We start from the raw sequence: 26,772 nt of genomic DNA on the forward strand, positions 1-26,772 counted from the left end.
CGAGAACGGCCCGAGCGGCGCATCCGGTCACGTGTGCGCGCGGCGGCGGCGGGATGCGGGTGAAGGTGCTGAGCCGCAACCCCGATGACTACGTGCGGGACACCAAGCTGGACCTGCAGCGCGGTGAGCGGGGCTCCGGCATCGGCCCCCGGCACGGCACGGCCCGGCCCGGCCGGAAACGGCACGGCACGGCACGGCCCGCCCGGAAGGCATGAGGCCGGCGGCGCAGGAAGGCGTTCGGGCGCCCGTCGTCCGCGTCCCGCTCCGGCCCGGCCCCCTCCCGTCCCCTCCCGCTGCCCGCTAGCAGCGAGAGTCGGAGAGCTCGGGCAGCGCGCTTTGGGCTTCCCTCCTTGCGGGTGCCGGTCCCTGGCGGGGATCGCCGGGCAGACCTTGCCGTGCGGGCCCGGGCCGCGGCTGCCGGAGCTGCAGCTCGGGGTGGCGGAGCCTGGAGCTGCCACAGCCTGGTCTGGAAGCGGCGTCACAGCAGGAGGGCGAGGCTGGGGGTTTAATCACTGGTCTGGTACCCCCAGATTGCGTTTAGTATTTCCTAGGTTACCCTTTGCAGTTTTTTGCGCTTAATGCTGTTTCATGTCGAGTTCTGCTTCTTGCACGTTCATTCTTAAAACTACCAAAAATTATGTTGGTTTTACGCCCAGAATAATAGAGTTTTGTGGCTTGGAAGGGAACTCTAAAGGTTGTCTAGTCCAACCCCCCACAGCCTGCCCTGTGGTGAGCAGGGACATCTTCAGCTAGATCAGGCTGCTCAGAACCTTGATGGGGTATGTGCCATTGCATTGTAAAAAGCTTATTACTACTGTCTAGTCTAAATTGACCTCTTATAGTTTAAAACTGTTACTCATTGTCATGTCATAACAGACTGTCTAAAAAGTCTGTCCCCATCTTTCTCATAGCCCCCATTAAGTACTGCAAGGTCACAGTGGGGTCTGCCTGGAGCTGTCTCTTCTCCAAGCTGAACAACCCCAGCTCTCACAGCCTTTCCTCATGGGAGAGGTAGTCCGTCCCTCAGCTCATCTCTCCTCTGGACCTGCTCCAGCAGGGGTTTCTAATGTGTGTTCTTCCTGTTGCAGTTCCAAGGAACTATGACCCTGCATTGCATCCATTTGAGGTTGCACGAGAGTACACAAGAGCTCTGAATGCCACAAAACTAGAACGTGTGTTTGCAAAACCCTTTCTTAGTTCACTTGATGGCCACAGAGATGGAGTTAATTGCATGGCCAAACATCCAAAAAGTTTGTCTACTGTGCTGTCTGGAGCTTGTGATGGAGAGGTAAGCTTACAATCCACATCAAAGAAGGTATCTTTTCTTATTTTTGTTTTTCTCTTTTGTGTTTTGTTTGGTTGGTTTTGTCACACCTTACTTTTCTGTCTCTGTTTGGCCTGTTGCCTTCATCCTCACTCGGAAGGTGAAACTTTTTGCTGCTCTGTAGCTCTGCCACTATACAGGGGAGAAACTGGGGAGACAGATTGTAGGAAAGGCTCATGGGCTGAGATAAGGACAGGGAGGGATCACTCACCTATTACCACCAGGGACGAAACAGACTGAACTTGGGGTTATTAATTGAATTTACTGTTAACAAACTGAGAACAGAATAATGAGAAGTAAAATAAGACCTTAAAACTACCTTTTTCCCCATCCTCCCTCCTTCCCAGGCTCTCCCTTCTTCTCCCCAGCAGTGCAGGGAAGTGGGTGAAGTGGGTTACAGTCAGTTCATTACAAGTTCTTCCTCCCTCTACTCAGGGAGAGGAGGTGTTCTGCTGCTCCACTGTGGGTCCTCCCGTGGGAGACAGTTCTCCATGACTTCTCCAGTGTGAGTCCTTTCCACAGGCTGCAGCTTTTCACGAGTTGCTGCTGTGTGGATGACTGTTCCACATTGTGTAGTCCTTCAAGCAGAGGCTGCTCCCTTGTGGGTGCCCCACAGGGTCACATGTCCTAGGAAACCTGCCCCAGTGTGGGCTCCTCTCTCCGTGGGTCCCGAGGTCCCTGCCAGGAGACTGCTCCAGTAAGGGCTTGCCATGGATCACAGCCTGCTTTGGGTGCATCTGGCCTCAGTCTTCTCCACAGGTGCAGGTGGATCTCTGCACTCCCATTAACCTCCTCCATGGGCACCAAGGGCACTGCTGCCTCATCGAGGTCTTCACAACAGGCTGCGGGGGAACCTCAGTTCTTCCTCCTCCTTCTTCCCTCACCTTGGTGTCTGCAGAGTTACTCTCTCATGTATTCTCTCTCCTCTCTTCTCTGAGTGCAATTACGTTTGCCCACTAACTTTTATTCCTTTTTAAAAGTGTTATGACAGAGTTGTTACCACCATTTCTCATTAGCTTGGCCTTGTCCAGGGGGTGGGTCTGTGTGGGAGCTGGCTGGCATTGGCTCTGCTGGATGTGGAGAGAGATTCCAGCAGCTTCTCACAGAAGCCACCCCTGTTGACCCCCACTACCAAAACCTGGCCATGCAAAGCCAGTACACATTGTGATTGCTTTTTGCTGCCTACATGACCCCCCCGTCTCCACTCTTCCCCCTAAAGAAGTTAAACTGCCAGATTAGCTAGGATGAAGGGGCACACAACCAAAATTTTTTTGGAATAACAGGGTTTTGTACTCCCTAAAGAAGGCTAACCCTGTATATATTTGATTTACATAACTATTGTAAATAGCAATCAAGGACACTTTAATTGGAACTAGTTGCAGAAAAAACTGCCTGTCTTTTCTGAATTACCTGTCTTTTCTCACCCTTACATTGCTCATTTGATGGTACTTGAATACTCTAAAGGTATTCAAGGGCAGTTTAAAGGTCTTCTAGGCAGTTGGTTGCTTTCTGCTTTTTTATAGAAAGTACACATGTCATGCAGTAGTATAAGGGAAGTTAACCTTTTCAGAGAGAAGTGGAACACATTTCTATGAAAGTTGTTATCCAAATTTCTTATCCACTGGTAGAGCAAGTAAAGTACTTGGTACCATAAATACATAAAACTATAAAAAGTGACCTCCATTTCTTTGTTGTTGGTTTTTAAATGAGCCCAAAAGCTTTGAAACTGAAACCTCTGTGAGAGGTGGACATCCACACACAATGTAGTACAGCAGCTGGACAGAAAAAAAATCTGTTGGTTCCAAATTTCTTTGTGCTTTTGTCTTTAAAGGGGTATTTTTTTGCTAATTTTGTAATTGCTTCTGTTTTTTAGCAAGAATTCGCGTTCAAAAATAGGGGAGTGCAAAATGCAGAAAGTATACAGCTTAAGTCAGGATGGAGGGTAGGAATGAAAGAACCTCACTTTTAAAATTATTTTCAAGAAAGAAATAATTAATTTTTAACATGATCAAATCTGACCTATGTCCAAACCAACTCTGCCATTTCATTACAGCATATGTGGTTTCTTATACTTGAATTATGAACTGCAGCTGTGGGCTGTAGAAAGCTTACAGAATATTTGCTTTTTGCTTTTATCAGGTTAAAATTTGGAACTTGACCAAACGACAGTGCATCCGCACGATACAAGCCCACGAAGGCTTCGTTCGAGGCATGTGTGCCCGTTTCTGTGGTACATCATTCTTCACTGTAAGTATTCTGTGTCTCCTTAGCAGTGCAGCAGCACAGAGTACCTGCTCACCATCTGTTTTCCACTGAGAAGCTTGCTCTCTGCCATAGAACATTTAAATATTGTATGAATACACTTATTAAATGTGTCAGTGAACCCGACAGTTCTATTTAGGATGAAGTTTTTTCTGATGCTGTGATGTGGATGTCATTCAAGACCATCAAAGGGATAAATACCAGCAAAGAGCTAACAGATGGTCATGTAATTAAAACTCCAGTAAACTAGTTTTTGTTAAAGTAGTAAATGGATTGTGTTCATTGCAAGATGTAAAAAAGTTAAAAAGTAACCATTTGCATATACATATACCATGTAAAAAAGTAACCATTTGCATATATTATGATTAATCTGATTAAGTTAAGATCATTTTTTATAGTTTTATAAAAAACCACAACAGGTTCAGTTGCATGTAAACTGCTTGGAAATAGTATGTCTTCCTGTTGGCATTAAAACAGTTCTAAGACAACACAACAAGAAGTGTTTTTGAAAACAGGAAGTGTCATGAGTTTGTGTTTTGTTTGAAGTGGTCATAGAAGAGCCATTTTCCCTACAGTATATTTATTTTTTCTAAGGTACATACTAGGTCACAGGGATGTAGTTAGGATATAGGGAAAGCCACAGTAAAAAATCTTAAGTGACTCCAAGTTAGCTACTCCCCTTTTGACAATCTGTCTGCCTGAAAATTGAGAGAGGGAGAGAAACAGCAGTAGTGCAGTCAGGGAGGGGAAGATAAACTTGTAAAGTTAACAATTTTAGGCCTGTTTCCATGATCCAGGCACTGCACAGCCCTGTAAAAGCTTGTGCTGGCATTAGTGCGAGAGGTAGAACAAAATTTGGACCAGGTAACCAGAGCAACTGAGGTGGAAAGTGCCTTTTAACTGATTACAGGTTCACCAAAGTGACTTCCAGAAGATAATTTGCAGTTTAGGATGCCAGTTGATTAAAAATCACAAAATGTAGCCTTACAAAATAGCTATCATTCCAGCTCACCATTTTCCTGTTCAGCTATCTATTTTGGAAACTGGAAAAGCCTCGTGGATCAAGATGGACAGTGGAATAGATGAAGGAAAGTGGTGGTGGGAAACAAGTGACAAACTGGGAATCAATCGCCTGCCCTCAGAAGCCGACAGATCCCCAGACAATCTCTGAGCAGCCCCCACCTGCTCTTTCTGCTCCCAGTACTGCAGCTTTTATTGCAGAGCATTGTTCTGTGCTATGGGATACTCCTTTGGCCAGTTCAGGACATCTGTCACGCCCGTGTCCCCTCACAGTCTGCTGCCCACCCCAAGCCTGTTTGCTGGTGGGTGAGGCAGGGATGATGGACACAGAGAGGGAGCAGGGGAAATGCACAGCCAGGGCTTGGGTGCTGGATCAGGGCTGTTTCAGCCACACATCAAAACCAGTGCCAGGTGGGCTGATACAAAGAATGTTCACTGCAGTCAGACCATGTACGTGTTTTAATGACATGTTATGGCCAGGAGAGCTAATCTGTAGCTTGGAGGTGTAAAATGGAACAATGAACAGGCAGGAGGAAGCATGTGTATATCAGAATATTTTTTTAAAGGATGCCTGTATTTAATTGCAAAGCACATCTAGCAAAATAAAAGGGAATATATTTACATAAAACTACATGATTTCTCTAATATTTCCAGGTTGGTGATGACAAAACCGTGAAGCAGTGGAAAATGGAGAGCCCAGAATATGGAGAAGAAGAAGAACCTATTCATACAATTCTTGGAAAGGTAGTAAATCTGAGTTTTGATTTTCCCACATCTCTTCTTTTGAATTAAGTTTGAATCATTTCATATCTAGCTTTTGAAGGAGAGAGAAATAATTTGATATCACCTGTTATCATAATTGGTTGTAATTTGCTGGCAAATTTTATAATGGCACTTTTAAAGTATCATGTTTTTATTACACTTACTTTACATGTAACCAGAAAGGACTCTTCAAATGCCAACAGAGACTGCTTAGCTCTGTCTGTACTAATTATCCCTTTCCTGCAAACTGGTCACATTTCTCTGTAGTCTCTTCAGATGTGTATTGTCAGTGCTTAGTCTGCATTACTTACTTTTCATACCAATATCTCACAGCCATTCAATACAAAATACTAACTTTACATCTTCCTTATTAACAAAAGCAATCTAAAAATAGATATTTTGGCACTTTGAATTTATGATAAGCTTGTGTTAAGAAAAACATTAAATGCTTTTTTCAAATAGATAGTTTGAGACTCTTTAGTTATTGCAGTGTCTGTGGAATTCAAGTTCCCACTGAAAATACAGTTGCACTCTTAAAATTTTCATTTGCTTTAAAATCAGCCAGGATTTTGTAAATATGCCTTCAGTGCCAATTCCATTGTACATTCACAAGAAATGCGTACATGCACTTTAAATGGAAAAGAAAGCTTGCCTACTGGAAGGGGTACTTCTGATAAGGCTTAGTTTCCAGTAGCAGTGGTGAGTTAATTTTCAGTAATATGAATGAGAAAAACCATGTGAGACTCCACATGCGAAGGTTTGTTGATTTTTTTTCTAACAGGACATACTTGAGTATTTAGGCATGCAATTGGGTTTTAAAATCTTTGCTTTGTTTTTTTTTTTTTCCCTTAAAGACAGTGTATACAGGAATTGATCACCACTGGAAGGAGCCTGTTTTTGCTACCTGTGGCCATCAAGTGGACATTTGGGATGAACAAAGGACAAGCCCTAAGTGTTCTCTGACTTGGGGTTTTGATAGCATAAGCAGTGTAAAATTTAATCCCATTGAGGTAATGATTGTGTAATATATTGGAAATTAGTATTTTTCTTGAGCAGTGTGAGATATAAACTCTGTTTACACCATCTTTATTTTTTTTTCTTCCAAATTTAGATTTTATGTTTCAATGGAATATGTAGGGGGATGTATACATAGGTTTTGATGGTTATATTATTTTGGAATGTAGTACCATATAATTTTATCTTTTGTCTCTGTTAGTGTGGGAGAGGAGAAACAAAAGCAGGGCAGTCTCCATTCTGCCCACAAAAATACATCCCTGGTACCTCAGTCATACAGTGTAGCAGTTAAGTGGCTGCCAGTTCATCTCTTCCAGTATTCTACTCCCTGTGACTGAGACTTCTCACCCTCCCCATGGCAAAACAATTTCATTTCATCTTTTACAGCACTTCTGTTATACCCCTTGACTGGGCTGTGCTCATGGGAAAAGTGTTTATGAGGAATTGTCTGTTAGTTTTAAAGTAGAGGGCACTGCATGGATTCTGAATCTTACAAGGAAAGCTATTTAAAAGTTTGTGCTGGGTAATTAGCTGTACAGAAAAATTAATGAATGTGTTTTCTTGACTGAAAAGGAAACTCATGACCAGCTTTGTGAAATAGCTGAGGTATCTCGTAAGTTGTTAACCACACTCTAGAAATATTCAAAACACCATACACACTGGTTTTGGTGGTTTTTTTTTTTTCAGACTTACCTTTTGGGAAGCTGTGCTTCTGACAGAAATATTGTGCTTTATGATATGAGAAAATCAACTCCATTAAAGAAGGTAATATTTTACTTTTTAAGATTAATTACTGTTGCTAATAATCATACTGAATATATTAATAGCATGTAACTGTTGGTGACAGTAGAGATCGGGGAGCTCTGAAATCTGAGTTCACTGAGTTTTCATTGTCTTAGTCTTGAGTTTCAATTAATGTTGGGATTTAAACAATACAGAGTTGGAAGAGCCTTTTTCTGCATTCAGACAGGCTGTCATGCTCACTCTGTTGTAATTCTTGATCAAGTGCCTGAGCTGACAGCAATTTCATAATAAGAACTTTATGTTCCTGTATTGCATTCTGTCTATGTGATTTTTTTAAATTTTTTTTTTCTCTTCCTTGCCAGAAGGAAGCAAGGTAGCTTCACCACTGGAGAGCCTTGCTGTGTGTTTGAAAAGGTGTTTCTCCTCCAAAGGGAGATAAACCCTTCCCTATACACCTACTATAAATATTCAGAAATCCTGTGCAGTGTACTCAAAATATTTGTATGTGGAACGTACCGATGACCTAAAGGTTCCTATTTAACAGAATATTTGTATTTATTTAGATAAGAGGCTGGTAATTCATACACACATATCAAACCTCAATCAAGTTCAGCAGTTCTGAGCCCCAGAACTATCTTAACAATATTCTTCTTGAAATGCAGTATTCTGGCTTGTGAATGTGCACTCAGTGTTCTCCTGTGTTACATACTGTCTGCAGCATCATTGAGCTGATACACACTACACCATTGAAATGGTACTTAGTTATAAAAAGGAATGTTGTTGGCATAGCAATATTTGTTTCTCTCCCAATTGTGCCCCAACAATTTTTAGTGAAGTTTCATTTGGGCCACTGAGGCAGTGCTTATAGAAACTTGTAAGTGATGCCAGCTAAAGAGCTGAACGTTGAAATGAACCCAGCCAGTGCTGTAGAGCTGCAGCATCTGGTCAAAGGATGCAGCTTGATCCTTTGTGGGCTAAGTTTGAATCTAACAGAATTTTACATAGATGCTAAATATATGACTGTACATACATGTGCATATAGAATTATTGTAGACTGTGTGCACTGTTGTAGACTGTGTTTGTATATGTGTATCTCATGTAAGCAGCGTGCTGAGGTGCATTTCCTGCTGTAGGAATAAAACACTGGCTAGTACTTCCTTGCTTCCATGGGCACAGTACTGGCTTTCTTCCTGGGACAGAGATGATTCTGCTGTGGAGAGCAAGTGAAATATCCATTTCTGCATTGAGAGATAAGAGCTCTGGAACTCCTAAGAGAAGGGTTTTGCTTATTAGTGGTACCTTACTGATGCATGGGCACTGGTTTCTGGCACTGCTGCATTCCTGGGACTTGATCAGCAAAGCAGTTGGAGCTCAGTGGGAGTCCCTTCATTAATGGAAATAGGAGTACAGCTTTTCACATCATGAAGCAATAGCTCTGTTGCCCTTTTGTCCTGAGTGTGGGTTTCAAAGCCTTAAGTTTTAAAAAGGGAGGGATGAGATAGTGAGATGCTACCTAGGTTCAAAAGAGGAACTAGTCTAAAAAAAGCTGGGAAAGATGAGTGAAAGCAATTCTGTTGAAAGACAAGAGGAAAATGTTTTGTTAGGAATTGGTACTCTTTAAAAGTCATTCTTGTGCAACCTGTGGGATCAGGAAAGCTTAGGGTGTTTTAAAGATAGACTAGCATTTTAACAGCTGACAGGAACTGTGTTTTCTCTTGCTTGATGCATTCTTAGGTTTCTCAACTAGAAACCTTGTAGGCAGTAAAGGAAAACAGGTTAATTATTTGGGTAATGTTTCTGTGTTAAAGTCATCTCAACATTTCCAGGCTGACATTCTTTGTAATCAACTGTTCACAGTTAAAATAATTAAACCCAGAGAATCAAGTCTTCAGGGACTTCACAATTTGGACTTGTCTTAATGGGGAATTAAACTCACCCATTTTCTAAGAAGATGTACAATAGATTAAAAATAGCAGTTAAAAATGGCTCTGGTGTGGGTTTAGATAGTTCTGAAATGCCATTATTAATGTATTTACAGCAACTTAAATCACTTTCAGCCCAGGCTGCCTTACATAGTTTTTACTAAACCTTATGCTAGAACTGTAGAGACAATCTTATTTCTTAGGCACTATTTTAATTCCAAAAGCCACTGCTGAAATCAACTGAAGGCTTGTAAATTTTGGTGAAAAAATAAGAGATTCGGAGCATGACAGAACTTGACTACTTTGGAAAGAGCTGGATTTTTAGCAATATTGAAGTTATTTTGTAGCATGACTTAAAGTACTTATTATACATATGGTGGGTTGACATTGTGTGCTCATTTTGCAGTGGTTGATAAACTTGTAGAGGAAGGAATTAAGAACAGTCCTTGATTATTAACTTCCCAGTTTTGTGCAAGTTTTATAACTAGGACAATACTGAGATCTGAGCAGATTCTGGTTGTTGCATTAGTGTAAACAGGGGACATCTCAGTGTCTACTTTTTACACTAGAGATCACTTTAGAGATCTGATGATTACATTCACTTCTGGTTGCATGCAGTTCCTGAAAATAAGCAGTGTTTTGCAACAGAGACTTTATAATGAACTTGGTGGTGTCACCTAGGAAATGAGGATTTAGGGAGAATGAGAGGAATAGACACACATTCAGTGCAGTCTTTTGGAGGGGTGTTCAGTAAAATCATCACTATAAACTTGTTTTGAGACTGTGTTCATTACTGGAAGGGTTATAATTGTGCAACTATATTCTGAAATATGTGTGTAAATTTATGGTTTTCAGTGTAGTAAGCCAAGAACAAAAATGGGGTTTGAGTATCATAGTGTTAAGCACCCAAATTTCAGGATTTTTAGGTAGGATTATAGCTGGCCTGGAGCATTGTAGAAAATCCTGTTTAGAGTTGTTCAGTTTGTTAATCAGTTGCTCTGTAATTACACATCCACTTTGTGTCAGGCATACTGTGTAGTTCTTATTTTCAAATAAATGGTTGGAAGTTCCTCTCAGGCTCGGCGGAAGCCAAAGCTGCAGTGTCTGGTGTGTCAGATGACTTTCTCCCTGCCTTGCCTTGTCCCACAGGGGCCCAGCTGTCCTCCAAGGTGGGGACATCCAACATACAGCTTGCTAGTGCCTCCTGTCTAGTCTGCAGTTAGAAAGTAAAAGGGTTTTATTAGTCTGTTATCAGCTGCCTTCCTCCCACTTCAGGGCCAGCTGGCCTCTTTGTTGGCCATATGCTTACAAGCAGCAAGCAAATCTTACAAACGTGTGAGGAATGATTCACTGCTGACACAGTGAGAGTGCTGGGTGCCTGCAACACAGTAACTTCTGTGTGCCTCGCTTGGCACTTCCTCAAGAAATGGCAACTGGCCAGGAGAATTGGTAAACTGCAATTTTAGACATAAAATAATGAAGGGGTAATAACTGGGGGAACATAAACATGTTATAATTGCTTTGCAAATGCTATTTCACAGCTTCAGTGAATGACTATATCCCTTGAAGTAACCACTTAATTAGGTGTATCTATAGATTACTTAACTAAAGGTTCCTGTAAATAGGACAGAGAAGTGAAATTTTTGGAAGTTCCAGATTTACTTGTTGACCACTAGCAGGTTGCCATGTTAAATGACCACTTAGAAGAATTAGATTCTAAGGTGATATACAGAGGAAAATTTAATTGTTGTGTGGCCCAAAGCAGTAAACATGTAATGAGGGGCAGGAGTTTCTTGGGTTTCACTTTAACACTGTTGAGGAAACATTCTGTCATGTACTATTCCTCTGCCATAATTATCTATCTACTAAGTGCTTGTCTTCAGGGAAGTTTTGAACTGCAGTGAGTATTTTACTGCCTTTAACAAGGAGCAACGTGTAAATATATTTCAGGTTATCTTGAACATGAGGACAAACACACTGTGTTGGAACCCTATGGAAGCTTTCATTTTTACTGCAGCAAATGAAGATTACAAGTAAGTGTAACCTTGATTTTTGATAATCCTGGACAGGTTATATTTTTCATCTGTATCTTGGTTATTTATGATCATGCTAAAATAAATTTTTAAAAGACTACTCAGACTCTAAATTTGAATTGCTTTATAACCTAGAGAATTATATACTGATTTTAAGAAATATGAATTGATAGTAGACTGCCTCTCTCTGTGTGTCTCAGTACTTGAGGGGTAAAAAGCAGTGTAATTTAGAATAAATGCAGCTGAACCAATGCAAGTATAACTTGAGATGGGTCCTGGAAAATAAGTACTGTTGGTCCAGTCTGAGGCAATATAAGTGTTTATTTTCTTGCCAGCTCTTGTGAAGCTTGATACATTGTACTGATCAGCTATTTTCATGAGAACATTTCTTTAAAAAAACAAATTAATCTTTTGTGAGACATTTCTGGAGACTGCAGTACTTATCCTTTCAATGTCTCAGAGCAGTTTTTTACTTTTGAACAATACTATTCATGTGAACAGCTAATCTGATATTGAAAAAGCTGTCTCTTCAAAACTAGGCCATTGCAAATATGCTCCATATCCTTTTTTCCAGGAAGTCAGTGATCTAACAATAGATCACTGTTTTCTTCTAGAACATAGGAATTTTATCACTTATCTTAAGGCTGTTTTTCTAAGGAAATAGAATCTGGCTCAGACCTTGAAAATGGTGTTAAATTTAATGTGCTGTTTTTCTTGTATTTATGTTATGGTAAAACTATTAGACTACCTAATCTGTTTGTTTATAAGTTTGGGTTTCTTGTTTATGAATTTGCTTTTTGGCTGGTTTGGGTTTTTTTAATTTTTGTTTTCTTCCTCTTGCTAAACTAAAAACTATAGCTGTTGCTGTCAGGGACAACTGTCCTCTGGCAGCCTAAAGCATTTAGTATGCAAAGGCAAATGCACACATCAATGCATATGCAAGTATTTGCTGATTATATGGAGTAGCAGTTTTGAATAAGATGCTGCATACTTTCTCTTGGGGAATTTAGAAGGAAAAATCAATAATCACCATTATAGTATTCAGTAAGATGTATTTAATTTCAGTTATGCATTCATCTGCAGAAGGGAAGGTGAGAAACCTGTTGAATTAAATTTTTTAACCTGATAGTTCTACTAAATAGTGTATCTTAATCAGATTCCAGTTAATGCATTGTCTGTAAAGCACATATGCTTATTTGATGATCTACACAATGATTATGCCCAGCTTCTTTGAGCTTTAAAGTCCTTAAGAGCAGACCAGCTGTGGTCCAGCAGCTGGGTGTTTACTTTTAACATAATGTTTTTCTGTAGATAGTGTGCTCTGCGAACGAGCGTCTCCGTGGGTAAAGACCAAGCTTTCCCTGCGCTCCTAGACTTGCTACACCAAGCTTTCCTTGCACTTGTCTGCCTAAGATAATTAGGCAGTAACAAAGGGTGCCAACCAAATGGAGCTTTACAGTAGACTCTGAATTACTAGGAGTTCACAGCATGGGAATGTGAAGAAACCTCTCAGAACTGATAGACTTGCTGTAATGATTGAGAGATGCTTTTACAAGTTCAGGGTGCATACGTATATGGGCAGGTGGAGTAAAGGAGGCCAGGGTGATACCTGGAGTCTGACCCATGGACAGATAATGGAGTGGAGCTTATCTGTCCTTTGATAGGGAGCAAGAAACCTGATCCAATAACTAGATCCTCTGATTAACAAGCTTCTTTCAAACCCTAAACAATGTAGTTTTCTTTCTTTTCACGTATTATGAGCTGTTTTAAGGAGTTCCCTCTGCAATATGGCTCTGTCCTTTAGTGTGGTTTATGTAAAATGTACTGTTTACTTGGGACTTGTTATGATATTAAGCTGCTGATGTATTTATTTTAAAGCTTATATACTTTTGATATGCGCTTTCTTGAATCACCTGTGATGGTGCACATGGATCACGTGTCTGCTGTTCTTGATGTGGATTATTCACCCACTGGGAAAGAATTTGTATCTGCCAGCTTTGATAAGTCCATCCGCATTTTTCCTGTAGACAAAGGTCACAGCAGGTGAGTAGTTTTACACCTTTCTCTCTTGCCGTCATTCATTCCAGTGACATCCTCCCAAATCCTCAAAATTACTAATTCATTCATTAACATCTTCATTGGGCCATTTGCTTCCTGTGAGTGTTGAAGTCCTATTCTGTTGGTAGCTTGAAACTGACAGGCTGTGTAGTTGGCTTAATTCTGGAGTATGGATGAAGAGTAGAACTACTTAACAAGTAGCAGTATTTCCACAACATGGAATTAAAATTAGACTGGATTACTGTGCTCATGTAATTTGTATTTCACCATGGTGAATCCCGTTTGATTTCCCTGTCGATGCATCTTTAATGTTTTTAGGTTGCTTTCTTCTGTTTCTGTCACCACTTAAGTTGCAGTGTATTGCAGCATTGAAGCATTTGGTTTTTAGGGATTGTCTTCATCCTATGTGGATGACTGCTAAAGGCATTATGTAAAAATAGATTGCTGTGTGAATTCCTGAGGATCAGTTTGGGACCCTTTTGTGATCTGTTTCAGTTCACTTACTGCCTTTTGTTCATATTTTGTTAACCTGACTTTGATTGGTAATACAGTGTTTTGAATACAATTCACATGGAGTTTGTTTTTCATGTAAGGTTTCATAAGTCAGTATATTAAATATTTTGCTGGAGTTCAGATTGAATCTACTATGTCTCCATTATTTTTTGGTTTTCTTTCAGTTTGATGAAAACTGGAGCAAGTTATCTGATCTTTCTGGTATCATTTGATCTTCATAAACTTGCCTTCATTATTCTTTCTTGTCAGTTCTTCCTGCTTTTTCTTTATTCTTAACTTTATTTTACTTCTGCTTGACTTCCTCTCTCCAACCTTGTCCTCCCTGAAGCTTGTTACTAAGCCAAGTTCTGGGTGGTTTGAGGGTGAAAATGTTGAAATACTGGTTGATGAAGGAGTATATTTGTATTATTGATTGATGAAATTGTGCATGCTGTGTAACTGTTTGTGCTCCTGTGCTGCATTAAATAATGGGAGGGGCTATTTACATTCCCTCTATATCTAATCTACAGATAGTTTTCGTGTTCTCTTTGTCTTGCAATAATACTTTAAATGTAATTAGGCGGTGCATTTTCTTTGTAGGTTTGGGGTTTTTTTCTGACTTGCATTATTAAACAATGTGGTTAGCAGCTTCTTTGTAGGAATTAATAACATTCACAGAAGTGGTGATATGCAAAGTTAATACACATCACTGAGGAGAAGTTTGCAGACCCCATAACACAACAGTAAAAGGCTTTATTTCACATTTTAGCAGATTGTTGCCAAGGCCTGTGGAAGGAGTTTTTCTTTGTACACACTTTTCCCCCTTTTGTGTTGTAGCCATAAATCTAGTGAGGAGAAGCTTTACAAATGAAAAATTTTGCCTTATGTAAGCTGATTAGAGTGTTCTGGCACACTTAAAATTTTTTAGAAGCTGGGCTTCTTTAGAATTGCACAGTTCATATTAATCTCATGGGGTGGAGAAAGTCTCTAAATAGAAGATCTGATCCTGCTTGGAAAACTGAGGGCAGTTAGGAATACCTGTAAATAAGGATCCTGGTGCTATTCTAGTTTTTACTTCTGATGTCCTGACAGTCTGAAAAACTCCTAACTTCAATTGCTTTCTATTTTATTTTAAAATGAAAATTTAAATAATGAAATTGTTTAGCCCTAAGAAATAAGGTTTTTTATGAAGTTGATTAAATTTAGTAAATGCTTAGTAAACAGAACTGTATTTCTGTGCAAACTTCTAAATGACAGATCCAGGTTATTTGGCCATGTTTTCTGTTTTTCCTGTCCCTGAAAAATTACATTTAATACCTTGTGATGACAGCCACAGGATAGGCAAAGGTTGCAAATTCAGAGTGTGAAAAGGAAAAGGACTTAGTTCCCCAAAGGTGGGTGAAGAAAAGCTTTGTTACTGAGTCATGTGATAGAAGGAAAGTAAAACACAGAAATTCTTGTGAAAGTGCAGATGGGCACACGTGTCATTAAACAGTGGAAAACTGATGTGAGTATTAATACTTTCTGATGGTAGTTGTGCTCAGTCTTCCACGTAGTTGTTATTGTAGAGTATTGCTTGCTGGTGAATTAAAAGAGGTGATTAAGCTCATTAAAGCTTATTTATTCTGATGTATTGATTACTTTTCTTGTTCTCTCAACCACTTCAGCTCAATCCCTCTTTAGTTTTTCCTCACCACTTCAATAGGTGTTGCTTACATGTTTCTTTTACATTATTACTTGGGTTTTCCTTGCAAAAATAACTGAGTGGAAGAAAGAGAATAAGCTGTAGTGCATGACTGATGCATCAAAGGAGTGGCTATCGGTAAACAATAAATAGGCCTTACTTTTTCCTTCTTTCAGAATGCTAATAAATAGCTAAAACTCCCAAAAAAATGTATTTAGTCCTTTATTTTTACAGCAGAAATAAAATAATAAATTTTATACACACTTGATGAAAAATAGACAAAAGTTCAACTTAAATATTAGTTTAACTGCAGCGTGCAGAAACATTTTTCAACAGCACTTGTTGAGCAGGAGTCTGATCAGCAGAAATTAAAAAAGAAATGGAATCCATTTTTAGGTAAAGGAGGGAAATCACAGTGAAGAGTAGCAAATCCATTGCTATATCATAAGTGGACAGCTGGGAGATGTTTCCTTGCCTGTTTGGTGTCGTATTCTTTGGCACCTATTTTTCTGCATTCCCATTCTGTAATACAGAATACAGTTCTCAATGTAATACAATTCTCAATGCTTTTACATTGAGAATACAATTCTCAATGTAAAAGCATGTGAATCAAAATTATTTCAAGAAGAGTATACATTTCATACTGTATACCCTTAGCACATTTTGCAAAAAGAGTTATTATTTAACTCTTTACTATAATTTCTGTGAAAGCACTGGTTTAAAAAGCATGTTATCCTAGGTGGTCCTTTATCAGTCTATCACGCTTCCTTTGTATCTCTGTCTATAGAAAGGTAAGATCAGCAGTGTTTAAAAAAGTCAGATTTTTTAAAAAACAACAGCAAGAAAACACAAAAATATTTTGCCTTGAACAGAATGCTTTCTGCTGTTCGAAAGGTAATGGTGAGAAAAGTGATGATAGATCGTTTTAAAATGTTTCTCTTTGCTCTAGGGAGGTTTATCATACCAAACGAATGCAGCACGTCATCACCGTAAAATGGACTTCAGATAACAAATACATTCTGTGTGGCTCAGATGAGATGAATATTCGCCTGTGGAAAGCTAATGCCTCTGAAAAACTGGGAGTGGTAAGAGTTGCATTTTGCTTTTTTTTTATCACAAGACGTTTGGGGGCTTTTATTGTTATTACAACCAGTTAGCCTCTTCAATATTTAAAAACTCCTTTATGAAGGGAAGCTGTAAAATTATGGTTTGACATTTGTGTTTAATTTGTAGATTGACATGTGCAGTACAGCTCATTGCATTTACTGCAGCTTATAATAATAAGAAGAGGATGAGATACCTCATTACTGTTACACAAGATGACTTCTTTTGGTCTTGTTTAGTGTTAACGATAATCATCACTTCTGTCTAAACGGGATTTGAATTTTTTACCTGTGTGCTAATGGTTAGAATTCATCCTTTACCACTGGGAAAAAGGTAATAAATTCTGTTTAGCCATACTTAAGTAACTCTGTTGGAGTTTAGAGTTACTGCTTTTAAAGATTGTGACTGGCATGTGATTAGTTTGTGTTCATTCATGCAGCTTTTTTGTTAAAAAAAGTATAAAAAATTTATGCTGTGATAAGCATATGCACTGTAAAGTAGACTGTTTGCACTGATGTGTAGTTAGACAACGAGATTGTCCCTAACCTGTGTAACTCAGATACCAGCTGGGCAAACTAGGGTGGTATCTGAAGTCTGCTTAATTCAGTGTAAGTCTGTTTGGTCGAGGTGTTCCTGGTGTGAACGATCACCAGCCTCATTAGAGAAATGTAGAAAATACAAATCAGTTATACTTGTTCAAATGTTTGTGTACAGACAAAGCCCAAATGTTCCCTTTCAGTTACCAATTGCATAGATTAATCTGCACAGTTGTGTCAAAGTATTGAGTGACTTTGGAGAATGAATTTGGCACTTTGTGTGCTGGGAGTAATCCCTTTATGTAGCTTTATATTGTTATGGTATTTTGGAGGTGCTTACATTGCCTTTTCTGAGCCCATCAGCAGAGCTGTCAAATAATGCCTGGTGGAGTTTCTGCTTGATCTTGTGAAAGGTGCTGGGGAGAGGAAAGGGAAGCTGTGATTTATGGAAGAATGTGATACAGCTGAGGTGCTGGATCTGTTGCATACTAATGTTGAAGGCTGCTTGTGATTACCTGAAGCTGCATCAACTTGCAGCATCTGTAGGAGGGAAGTGAAGCAGAGCTGGGAGAGGTGGCAGGTGGAGGGAGTGGAGGAGTACTTAGGGCTACACTGGAAACAGGATAGTTCATGGACTGCTGTGCACTCTGAAGCACTGGATGTGGAGTAGCACAGTTAAAACAACTTGTATATCTTCAGTCATGACCCACCATAGGTATTGGGAAGTCCTGTTAGTATTCTCAGTTTTGCTACTGAGCAGTAGATTAAAAAATCCCACAGCTTTGTGGTCTCTGCAGTAACTGTGATTACAAATTACTGTTTAGGTTGATTTTTTTTTTACTTTAATTTTTAACAGATTTTTTTTTTCTTTTTTTTCTTTTTTCCCCTGCTCTTTTGTATTGAGTATTGGTATTTTCCCATGTGGTGCTTTGGTCAAACACTTAAATATCAGTTCCATAGTTGCTAATTTTGGGGATTCCACAAAGCTCATTAGAGACTGTATTTTTGGATTTAACGTTTGTGTTGAATTTGTTTAGATAGTGCAGTGTTGGGTAGAAATATTATCTGTGTTCCTTCTGTTATATCCATATGCCCATGGCCACGCCCTTTTCACCTAATTTTATTATATTAACTGAAGCTTTCTCTGTTTGCTCACTATATTTTTAGCAAGAGATCATGATGTTTCTCTTTAAGATGCTGTTCTGTAACAGAATTATGTGGTATTTTTGACGTGCATCTTTACTCTGAGCCCTTCTTGTGGAGGACAAGTGGGTAACAAGAATGTCACAAATACCTTTTCATGTAGAAGGGTTCCTGATGTTTTCAGATGTGTTCAAAAAGTTCACTGTACTGACTACTAGATGGCATTGGCTCCTTTTCTTATGAAAGAGTAAGGATAATTGACTCTGGGAAGTAATAGGCAAACACAGCTACTCCTATATAGCATAAATATTGCATACCAAGAGGACAACCTAGCTATCGTTTAAGTGTTCAGAACATAGACTGGCAAATGACATTCTGCTGTTTTCTGTAGTCAGTGAAAACTGGCCATGGATGGGCCTAAAAAAAGACACTACTGAGTTGTGACTACTGGCTGTTGGATATGGTCTGCATGTTAGTACTCCTGTGTTCCTTGACCTGACAGGAATCCTACACAAAACAGCCTTTGTTGTTTTTCTTTGTGACTACAGCACTGTTGCTTGATGTGCCCCTTGGAGGCTGCACCCACAATATGGTTCTGCTCTTGTGGGATCATTCCAGTGAAGTTTTTGTAAGGTGTGTAAGGGTGTGTATTTCTGTCACAGCACTTGGGCTGTCAGCTCCCAAGAGAACCAAATCAATAACTATCTATGACACAGGTTAAGGGACATGTGGTCTATTTTTTTCCCCCCTGTTTTTTGAGTTGTTCTTGGGGGCATTTTTTTTCAGTGGGTTTTTTTAGGTTTTTTTTTTTTTGCTGTCACTAAAAAGTGAAATAAATTAAAATCCTCCCATAATTTATTGTCCTATCTTAGAGAAAACACCTCACAACATCAAAAGTCATCTTAACAGGCAAAACTATTTAGAAATACAGGAAGAACTTAAAAGGGGCACAGAAAAATTGCCCTCATTTCACAGGATAGAGATGAACTTGTGAAGAATTACATTATAATGAGAAAAAAACATTTCACATCCCTGTGTCTTATATGGAAATGTGTTCAAGCATGGTGTTGAAGCCGTGAATTTAGCACAACACAGAATTTGAAGCTGTCTGAAGTAGCTATAGTTATTTAAAATTTTTTTAGAAGCACTATCAAGTTGTATTTTTCAGAGGTTTAGAGAGCAGTTGTAGCTAATAGGACTCAGGAGGCCTCATGGCTTATCACACTCTTGGATAGATCTTGGGAATGTTGCTTGGATTCAGTGCAAATCCCTGTTTGATCCAGCCAGGTAGTTCCTGTGATTCTCAAGAATGCAACTGTTAATGGCTATTTAGCAGGTTCCACTGATGTTTTTTTTAGTATCTGCTTATTTTTTAGAGTGTTGGTGTTCTTATCTTCACAGGCATATGCTTGCTTATAAAATAAGTGTCCAGTCATTCCACAGTCTGTGGCTATTTTTTGAATGTTTTAAATATTCAAAGCTGAACATTCAGTAATTCTGTCAGAAGTGTCAAAATATGTCTTAAATGCTTAGTTGCTTGGTCTGCTGTTTTTCTTTGCTGAGAAGATTTGATTGAATGACTCATCCAAAGGTCACTGTATTTCTGATATAATGCTAAAATCTTGCAATACATTGTATTTTAAGATGGATATTTTTTGTGCTGGGGGTGGGTAGAAATCAACATCCTGAAAGAGAAAGAAAAATAGTAATCAAAATTTTTTTTTCCTTTTTCGTGTACTTAGTTGTTTTTTCACATTGCTGAGTTCAAAGGAAGTTATAGTGAATATATGGTACTCATGTTGTGGCTGGTGAACATTTATCCACTTGGAAAGTTGTACTTTCTGAGCTGTTCCCGAGCAGTCATCAGTTCTGACATGCATGTTTCTTTTGGGTTTTAATGTATTTGGCACTGCACTCATTATTCAAAATCAGTGAAACATGAAAGAAAGAAGAAAAGTTTCTGGAGGAGCCAGAGGCATCTTGTGTCTCTACTCCACTGACAATTAAGTCTGCACAGGTTTTACATAGGGGTAACAAAACCCAAATATCTGTGTTGGAGCTACTGCAGAGGTTGCTTCAAAATAATTTTCTACATTTAGCTTTTAATAAATTTTTATTAAATTTTTATTAATCAATAATTAATTGATTAATATGTATTATTAAATAGGATGTAACAGGTGTTATTTTTAAAGCAGTGAACATCTATCTCTGCATGCCCAGAAGCAAAAGACTCAGTTAAGACTTGAGAAACTCTAGACTGTTCAAATACATAAAATATGGCTTGTTAATTATGTTTGTTGCTTTTTTTACCTGTGCTTTTGAAGAAGTTTGGGGTTATGAAAAGATAATGATTTTGACTTTTGAGGAGGAAAATAAAGCCTGGTCTGAGTGGAAAGGCTGAAAAAGCAGTAGTAATATAGTGGATTTCAGTTAATAGTACAATTAATGTAATTGATAGAAAGGGATAGACTAGGTTTTTCTGAATTGTACTGAAAGTAATGAACCGTCAGTAAAACTTGTAAAAGCTGTATTGCTCTTCAGTCTACTGCCACATTAAAAAAGAAGCTATAACTTCACTTCTTAGAGTGTGAATTCTTAGTAACTTTACTTCTGTGAGTAATGGCTGCAAAATTTTGTCTGTTACTTTTATGAATTAGAACCGAGCAGTGGATTAGGATGCTTAGAATTTTAGTGAAATTACTGATGAGTGAGTGGACAGTAGTGGAGCATAGGCTTTCTTAAAAAATGTAGAAATACCAGATTTTGAGTATGGGCTAGTAGAGAGAGGGGAAAGTGCTGTTAGAAATCTTGTTTTTGATCTAGCAAAGTGCATTAGCAGGAGCATGTCAAAACTGTCTTAAGCAATTGTTTATCCTTTCAGTCTGTTTCTAGTATGTGGTTCCATTGTCTGAGATAATGCTGATAACAAGCAGTACCAGATCCTGTGGGTCATGGCATTCTTTTCATAGTGATTTTCAGCTTGTGATTCAGTGCACCTGCAACTTCAGCCCTGTAGCTATGATTTTATTACCTTATATGTATATCTACATTGCCCTACATTACCTTTCTGGTTTTTTGCTTTTGTCATCCATTTAGATGTAAAGAGATCCAAATTTTTGGTCCAGGAAAGAATGAATAATGAACTTCATGGCTATAAATTTAGAAGATGTTTTCAGCAGAGCAATAGAAAAATAAATAAAGACAAACTATGGTCTAGAAAATTGCTGGGATATATCTGGATTCTAAAAATATATTGCATCTGTGCTCTTGCCTGCCCTAACCTAGAAGGGCAACCTGAAGAGGACAGATAAACATTCATTTCATATTCTCATGCTGAATTACAGAAGTCTTAATAGTGTGGAGTTTTAAATACAGCCCTCTTGAAGAGAAGAATCTTTTAAGGGTGGTTTTAGCTTCTAATCAGGGCTCTGCAAAAATGCTTACTTTCCTTCTGCTTAGATGGAAAAATAAGCAGTCTGTGTCATCAGGAGGGAGAAGAGGCATGGGCAGTTTACTCGAGGAGGCATTTTCCTATTGCTGACAACTTGGTTGCATTTAAAGAGTTCTTGTTCCCCTTTTTTCACCCTCAGTATTTGCTGTGAAGTTCTCCTGTGTAAGTGACACAAATCAGCTATGTTTCTGCCACATAGTCTTCATTTTCCTCGTGTAAGAAAGAAATTGCACATTTATTGTTTGAACATACGAAAAAACAGTTACATGTCACCTTTAAGCATGTCTTCCACTCGTGATGTCACATAAATCCTAAACTATTACATATATTAAATTGGAGAGTGTTCTAGTCCCTATAAATGAGATCTCTAATCAAGCAAATCGTGCTGTGCATCTTCTCCAGCCTAAAACAGAAAGGGAAGTAACACTGTTCTCTTGGGCTGTTCACATTGACCTTTGTAAAGTGACTTGCAAGAGAGAGCTAAAATTCAGTGTTTTACTGCTGTGTGCCTTCTTAGCTCTCTGCTACCTCTCATCAAGGAAACTTGTCATTACTGCAAAATTTTCTTTTTCCATCGTGTGGATGAGGGTAGACTTAGCACAGCCAGGTGTATTGGCCACTGGCATCTGGTAGTTGGGTTGAAAGTCACCATGTGTCCCTTTTTCTATACCACATTACCCATAACAATGGAGTCAGGCTCCACCACCTCTTAATCTATGTTATTTTTTAAAATAAGATGTCCTGGTTGTGTCTTTAATTTACAGATTCGCCTCTTGTCTGTAGAATCATCAAGGTTATACTAAATCAGCAGCAATTTGCTCTTCTAAAATTAAAGGAAAATCTTTGCATTTAATTAAAATACAGCTCTTTAATTTGGATTATGTTTGCAGTTTTCTGCAAAGTGGGAACACCTGGGATTTACTGAGAGTGAACCAGCTATTCACAGGCTGGCTCACAAGAAGGAATTTCAGTGAAAGGGGGAGGATAGCTTTAGTGGTCTAAGACTGTAAAATATACTCAATTTCAATTTCAGAGTCCACAATGAATGTAAGTAAAGCAGAAGGATGTGGATTTTATGAACAAGAGGGTGTGCAGAAACAGGTTAAGAGCATCATGTATCTTTGATGTCTGAATAAGAATTTTTTGAGCCATGAGCAACTCTGTATCTGATACCTGGTTTCTTTAATGTCCCAAATCAGAAGCTCCTTTGGGGTAATTTTTATCAATACTTGTTTTCAGACCATTTATGGTATTCTGGACCAAAATCATCTGAGTGCGATATTTATTTATTTGGAATTCATGAGAAATTCTACCAGAATTCACACACAAAAGTGATCTCCATAGTGGAGAATAAATAGCCAATTGCTGATTTCAAGGGGAGGGAAATAGGTGTTTCATTATATTGTAAGTGAAATTTCCAACTGCGTGTGTAATAAAATTGTTGATTTTGTTGCTGCCTTTTTTTTGGTTAGCATCAGTTTCTGTCTTTTCTTGAAAGTGAGAAGTTAGTGACACTGAGTCATTTGCAAAGCTGAATAAACAGAAGTTACCTGAACTATTGTTTTACTTTTAATGTTTTAGGTGGAGATAGTAGTGTGATGTAAATGTGAGATGGCAAAAGTCTAGTGCCATGGTTTAATTGAAAATATGAAGGGTTTTTAAGATGTCTGAAATATTGGAATTACAGAGTTTGGGAAGGAGGTTAGGAAAAAGAGGATGGGATTAAAATATATAAATATAAAATCTGCTTGTATAAATTTGATATGAAAACTCACTAGGCTGAAATTCCCAAAGATCCAAGTAAATCCACAATACATAGAGATTGCTCTTCCTCACAAAGCAATGCATGCTTTAAACAAAACCACAGGAAACACATTTTTTTCTTTTTGATAAATAAACATTAGGACCAAAGGAAAAAAGCCTTGTTGAAAAAAAATTTTCTGTGGATTAGCTGTCAGAAGGTTTTTCTTACTTATGATGTTGATGGACAGAATTTTAAACATTAATTAAAAATTAGTGTTTTATGGCAATACCAGCTCACCTGTATTTCATGTGATTGTGATACTAAGACTTTTTTGCTGCCTGATGAAAGTTGGAACTCTCTGTGTGCCATTTAGTCAAGCTGATACTTGAAATCTGAGCCATGCTTTGTGCTTCCCAAGGGATCAGGGTACTGGGTAAGATTCAGGCCATCTGTAAAGCTGTTCATGAAGACAGTTCCTCTGCAGCATTTGTAATTACACTGGCTAGTGATTAAAATGCCTGAAAATTTTTGGTTTACAGGGAAAGTTGGTTACTAACCCGAGGTTAGGAAAGACTAATCAAAGAGTGTTTACTGTCAGCTATTTGTGTTCTCATTTGTCACTCTACAGCACATTAAAATCTGATTCTCGAGAATTAGATTTGGTTACTTCACTCAGCTTTAAAATGATAACGTTTTGTGCTTGAGCATTGGGATATTGTTGGAATTTTAGGTTTTTTAATACTTACCTACCCATACTCTGAAGGAATGTACTAGAAATAAGCCATTTGAATGAAAAGTAAAAGTTTTGTTTTGTAGAGCAGATTGACAGTTAAATCCCTGTTCCTTTATAACGTGCTTGTCTGTGTTATTTTCCCTGTAGCTTGCACCCCGAGAGAAGGCAGCCATGAATTACAATCAGAAGCTGAAGGAGAAGTTCCAGTTTCACCCCCAGATCCGGCGCATAGCTCAGCACCGACACTTGCCCAAGAGCATTTATTGCCAGATCAAGGAGCAGCGCATCATGAGGGAGGCTCGGCGGCGCAAGTGCGTGTTCCTCTTTGGCTTTACTTTCTCTTCCTCTGAACAAAGCCCATCCCTGCAGTGCTGCTGTGGCAGTGGCCTGTGGGAGTGGTAGAGCTCCTCTGAGCACCTAAATGAGGGATCATGAGCTGCTGGATTGATTGTAAGGATAACGCAGATGAGTGCCAGTGGCAGAGAGGGCTGGCTGCTTCCCAAAAGTACAGTGAAGACATGGCAACAGATGCCGTGTTGGAAGGAGCCACAGTGCTGAGTTAAGCATGGCATGATGCTCCATTGCAGTGGAAATAGGATGGGCTGTTATGGGGTGTGTGGAGGGTTGTTTGGTTTTTTGTGGGTTTGTGGTTTTGGTTTTCTTGATAATGCCAGATTCCAGGATGAATGTTTTATGCCACCTGGATCATTGCCATATTGGAATTTCTAGGAGTAGAAGGTGGCATACTTTGCTGTAGCCATTGAATTAAGAGTAAAGTGGTGGGTCTTAGTCATCTTTATTAGCTAAAAACTCCTCAAACTTAAGTAGCTGATCGTGTTGACATGAAAACCAAGCTGAGCTCCCAAGGAAAGGCTCATTTGAAACCTTTCTAAATTAGCCAACTTTAAAGTTACTTTCAAAAGGGATGGTCCTTTTTTCCAAAAGGAAATGTGGCTTTTGGTTATTAGAAACAGCAGTTCTTAACTTTTTTGGTTTTCTTTGTAGGATAACTTCGTTAGTAGCTTGAGGAGGAAGACAGTATTTCTTAAACATTTGTGGTGACTACTGAGTTTCATTCTTCTGTTTTGTTTCTAGGGAACTGAATCGTCGTAAGCACAGCAAGCCAGGATCTGTGCCATTGGTGCCAGAGAGGAAGAAGCATATTGTGGCAGTAGTGAAATAATTGTTTTCACGTGTACAAAATGCCACAATGAAAGAAAAACGTCACTATTAAAAGAATACACTGTACAAAATTGGATGGACTTTGGTAAGACAGCATGTGGTTCCAGAAACAAGACTTCTCTTCCAAGTTTGTGCATCCTCTGACTTCTCAAGCCATCGTCTGTTTTGAGTAGTTATGAGAATTTCCCCTGTAATGTCTTTTTGCCATTTGTCTGATGTTACTGGCCCAACACTGCATATTGCAGTGGAGTTTGACCCTTTTGATACAAGCAGATAACTTGGTGGAGAATATCTGTAATTCCAGTTCTATTCCTTGGTACTGTTAATAACAAAAAATTATAAAATAGGTTAATACTTGTCAAAGCAAAAAAACCTGCTCCATACGGAGTTACAAAAATTATTGTCCTTATGCTGTCCTTTAAAAAAAAATTTATTTAAACAAATTTAATAAAGTGACCTTAAGCAATGGACTAGAGTTTGATTATTTAGACTGATTATTCCAAATGTCTGCATTATACTTCTTACAGTACAATGTATTATTTTTATTTTATCCAGAAAGAAATTCAACAGGATTTTCAGACATCTGTAAACATTTATAATTTTGCTCTGTCTTTTTAACTATTGTTATATAAGCTGACCAAACTTCAGACTGTTAAGTTGCTAATATTGATAATTACTTAGTTGAATAATTTTTTCTCTTTAAAACTTGCAAAATCTGAATGAAGAAATTACATAAATTTTATAAACCACAGAAACTTTTTTTGGTATTTATTATAAGCTTTCTATTTTACATTTATAGGAGAAAAATTGAATTTTCACACTTTACAAGGTGTCTGTATCCCTAAGTTCCTTTACAGTTTGCCTGGGAAACACTGTGTTTTTCTTCCCGTGCAATAAACAGCCTTTTACTGAAATTACCAAGGTGATGAGAAAACTCTGCTGGAATTAAACAAAGCTGTCTAGACTGAAGAGAGATATGAGATATGTAATAACTATAATGTTGCTTAACATCATCTGTACAAAAACCTCTTTTTAAGTCTTAACACAACATTGTGTAACGCCACTCCTCTTGCCCTGAGCTTATGCACCAAAAAAAAAACAAAAAAACAAAAAAAAACAAAAAAAAGGTGAGCTCAATTAGAGTAAACTTAATATTTAATTTTTTTATTTTTTTTAAAGTCTGGAAATTGAGCACTTTGAGCACTTGCTTTCGTACAGTATCCTGTTTAATGTTTCTGCTGACACTAATCCATATGCATTTCTGGTTCTTACTCTTTAACTTGTCTCTTGCAGTACTGTTTGGGCAAGATTCCTGAATCATCATGGCAAAATTATGGCTCTTTGGTGATAAGAGGCCATAATGTATCTTTTACTCTCTGGATCACTTACCTTTATGGGGTGATGCAGGAAGAGAAGCAGATCTGAAGAGCTATAAGTAGGATGATGAGAAGAAGTGGAACAGATCAGGAAATAGGCTGCTGCTGGCTGTGTGCCTGTTGTACTAATACAGTGCACTCTGTGCCAAATACAGTTTATTTTCTTCCTGAAATACTGAAAAATTTGA

The 26,772-nt window shown here is 38.6% G+C and overlaps 1 protein-coding gene across 1 annotated transcript; it reads left to right on the top strand.

The window, feature by feature from the left end:
- The first annotated feature begins 17 nt into the window (after positions 1 to 17).
- On the top strand, positions 18 to 25,678 carry DCAF13 (DDB1 and CUL4 associated factor 13). The gene is made up of 11 exons (XM_041412595.1): positions 18 to 123; positions 1,089 to 1,288; positions 3,464 to 3,571; positions 5,261 to 5,350; positions 6,223 to 6,378; positions 7,070 to 7,147; positions 10,999 to 11,081; positions 12,960 to 13,124; positions 16,265 to 16,400; positions 24,174 to 24,337; positions 25,122 to 25,678. Exons 1-11 carry the CDS (start codon positions 54 to 56, stop codon positions 25,207 to 25,209), a joined length of 1,338 nt encoding a protein of 445 aa, XP_041268529.1. The 5' UTR covers positions 18 to 53; the 3' UTR covers positions 25,210 to 25,678.
- The last annotated feature ends 1,094 nt before the right edge of the window (positions 25,679 to 26,772 follow it).

The sequence above is a fragment of the Onychostruthus taczanowskii genome, unplaced genomic scaffold, assembly GCF_017590055.1.
Source record: "Onychostruthus taczanowskii isolate IOZ18803 unplaced genomic scaffold, ASM1759005v1 scaffold4, whole genome shotgun sequence".
In the NCBI taxonomy this organism is placed as follows: domain Eukaryota; kingdom Metazoa; phylum Chordata; class Aves; order Passeriformes; family Passeridae; genus Onychostruthus; species Onychostruthus taczanowskii.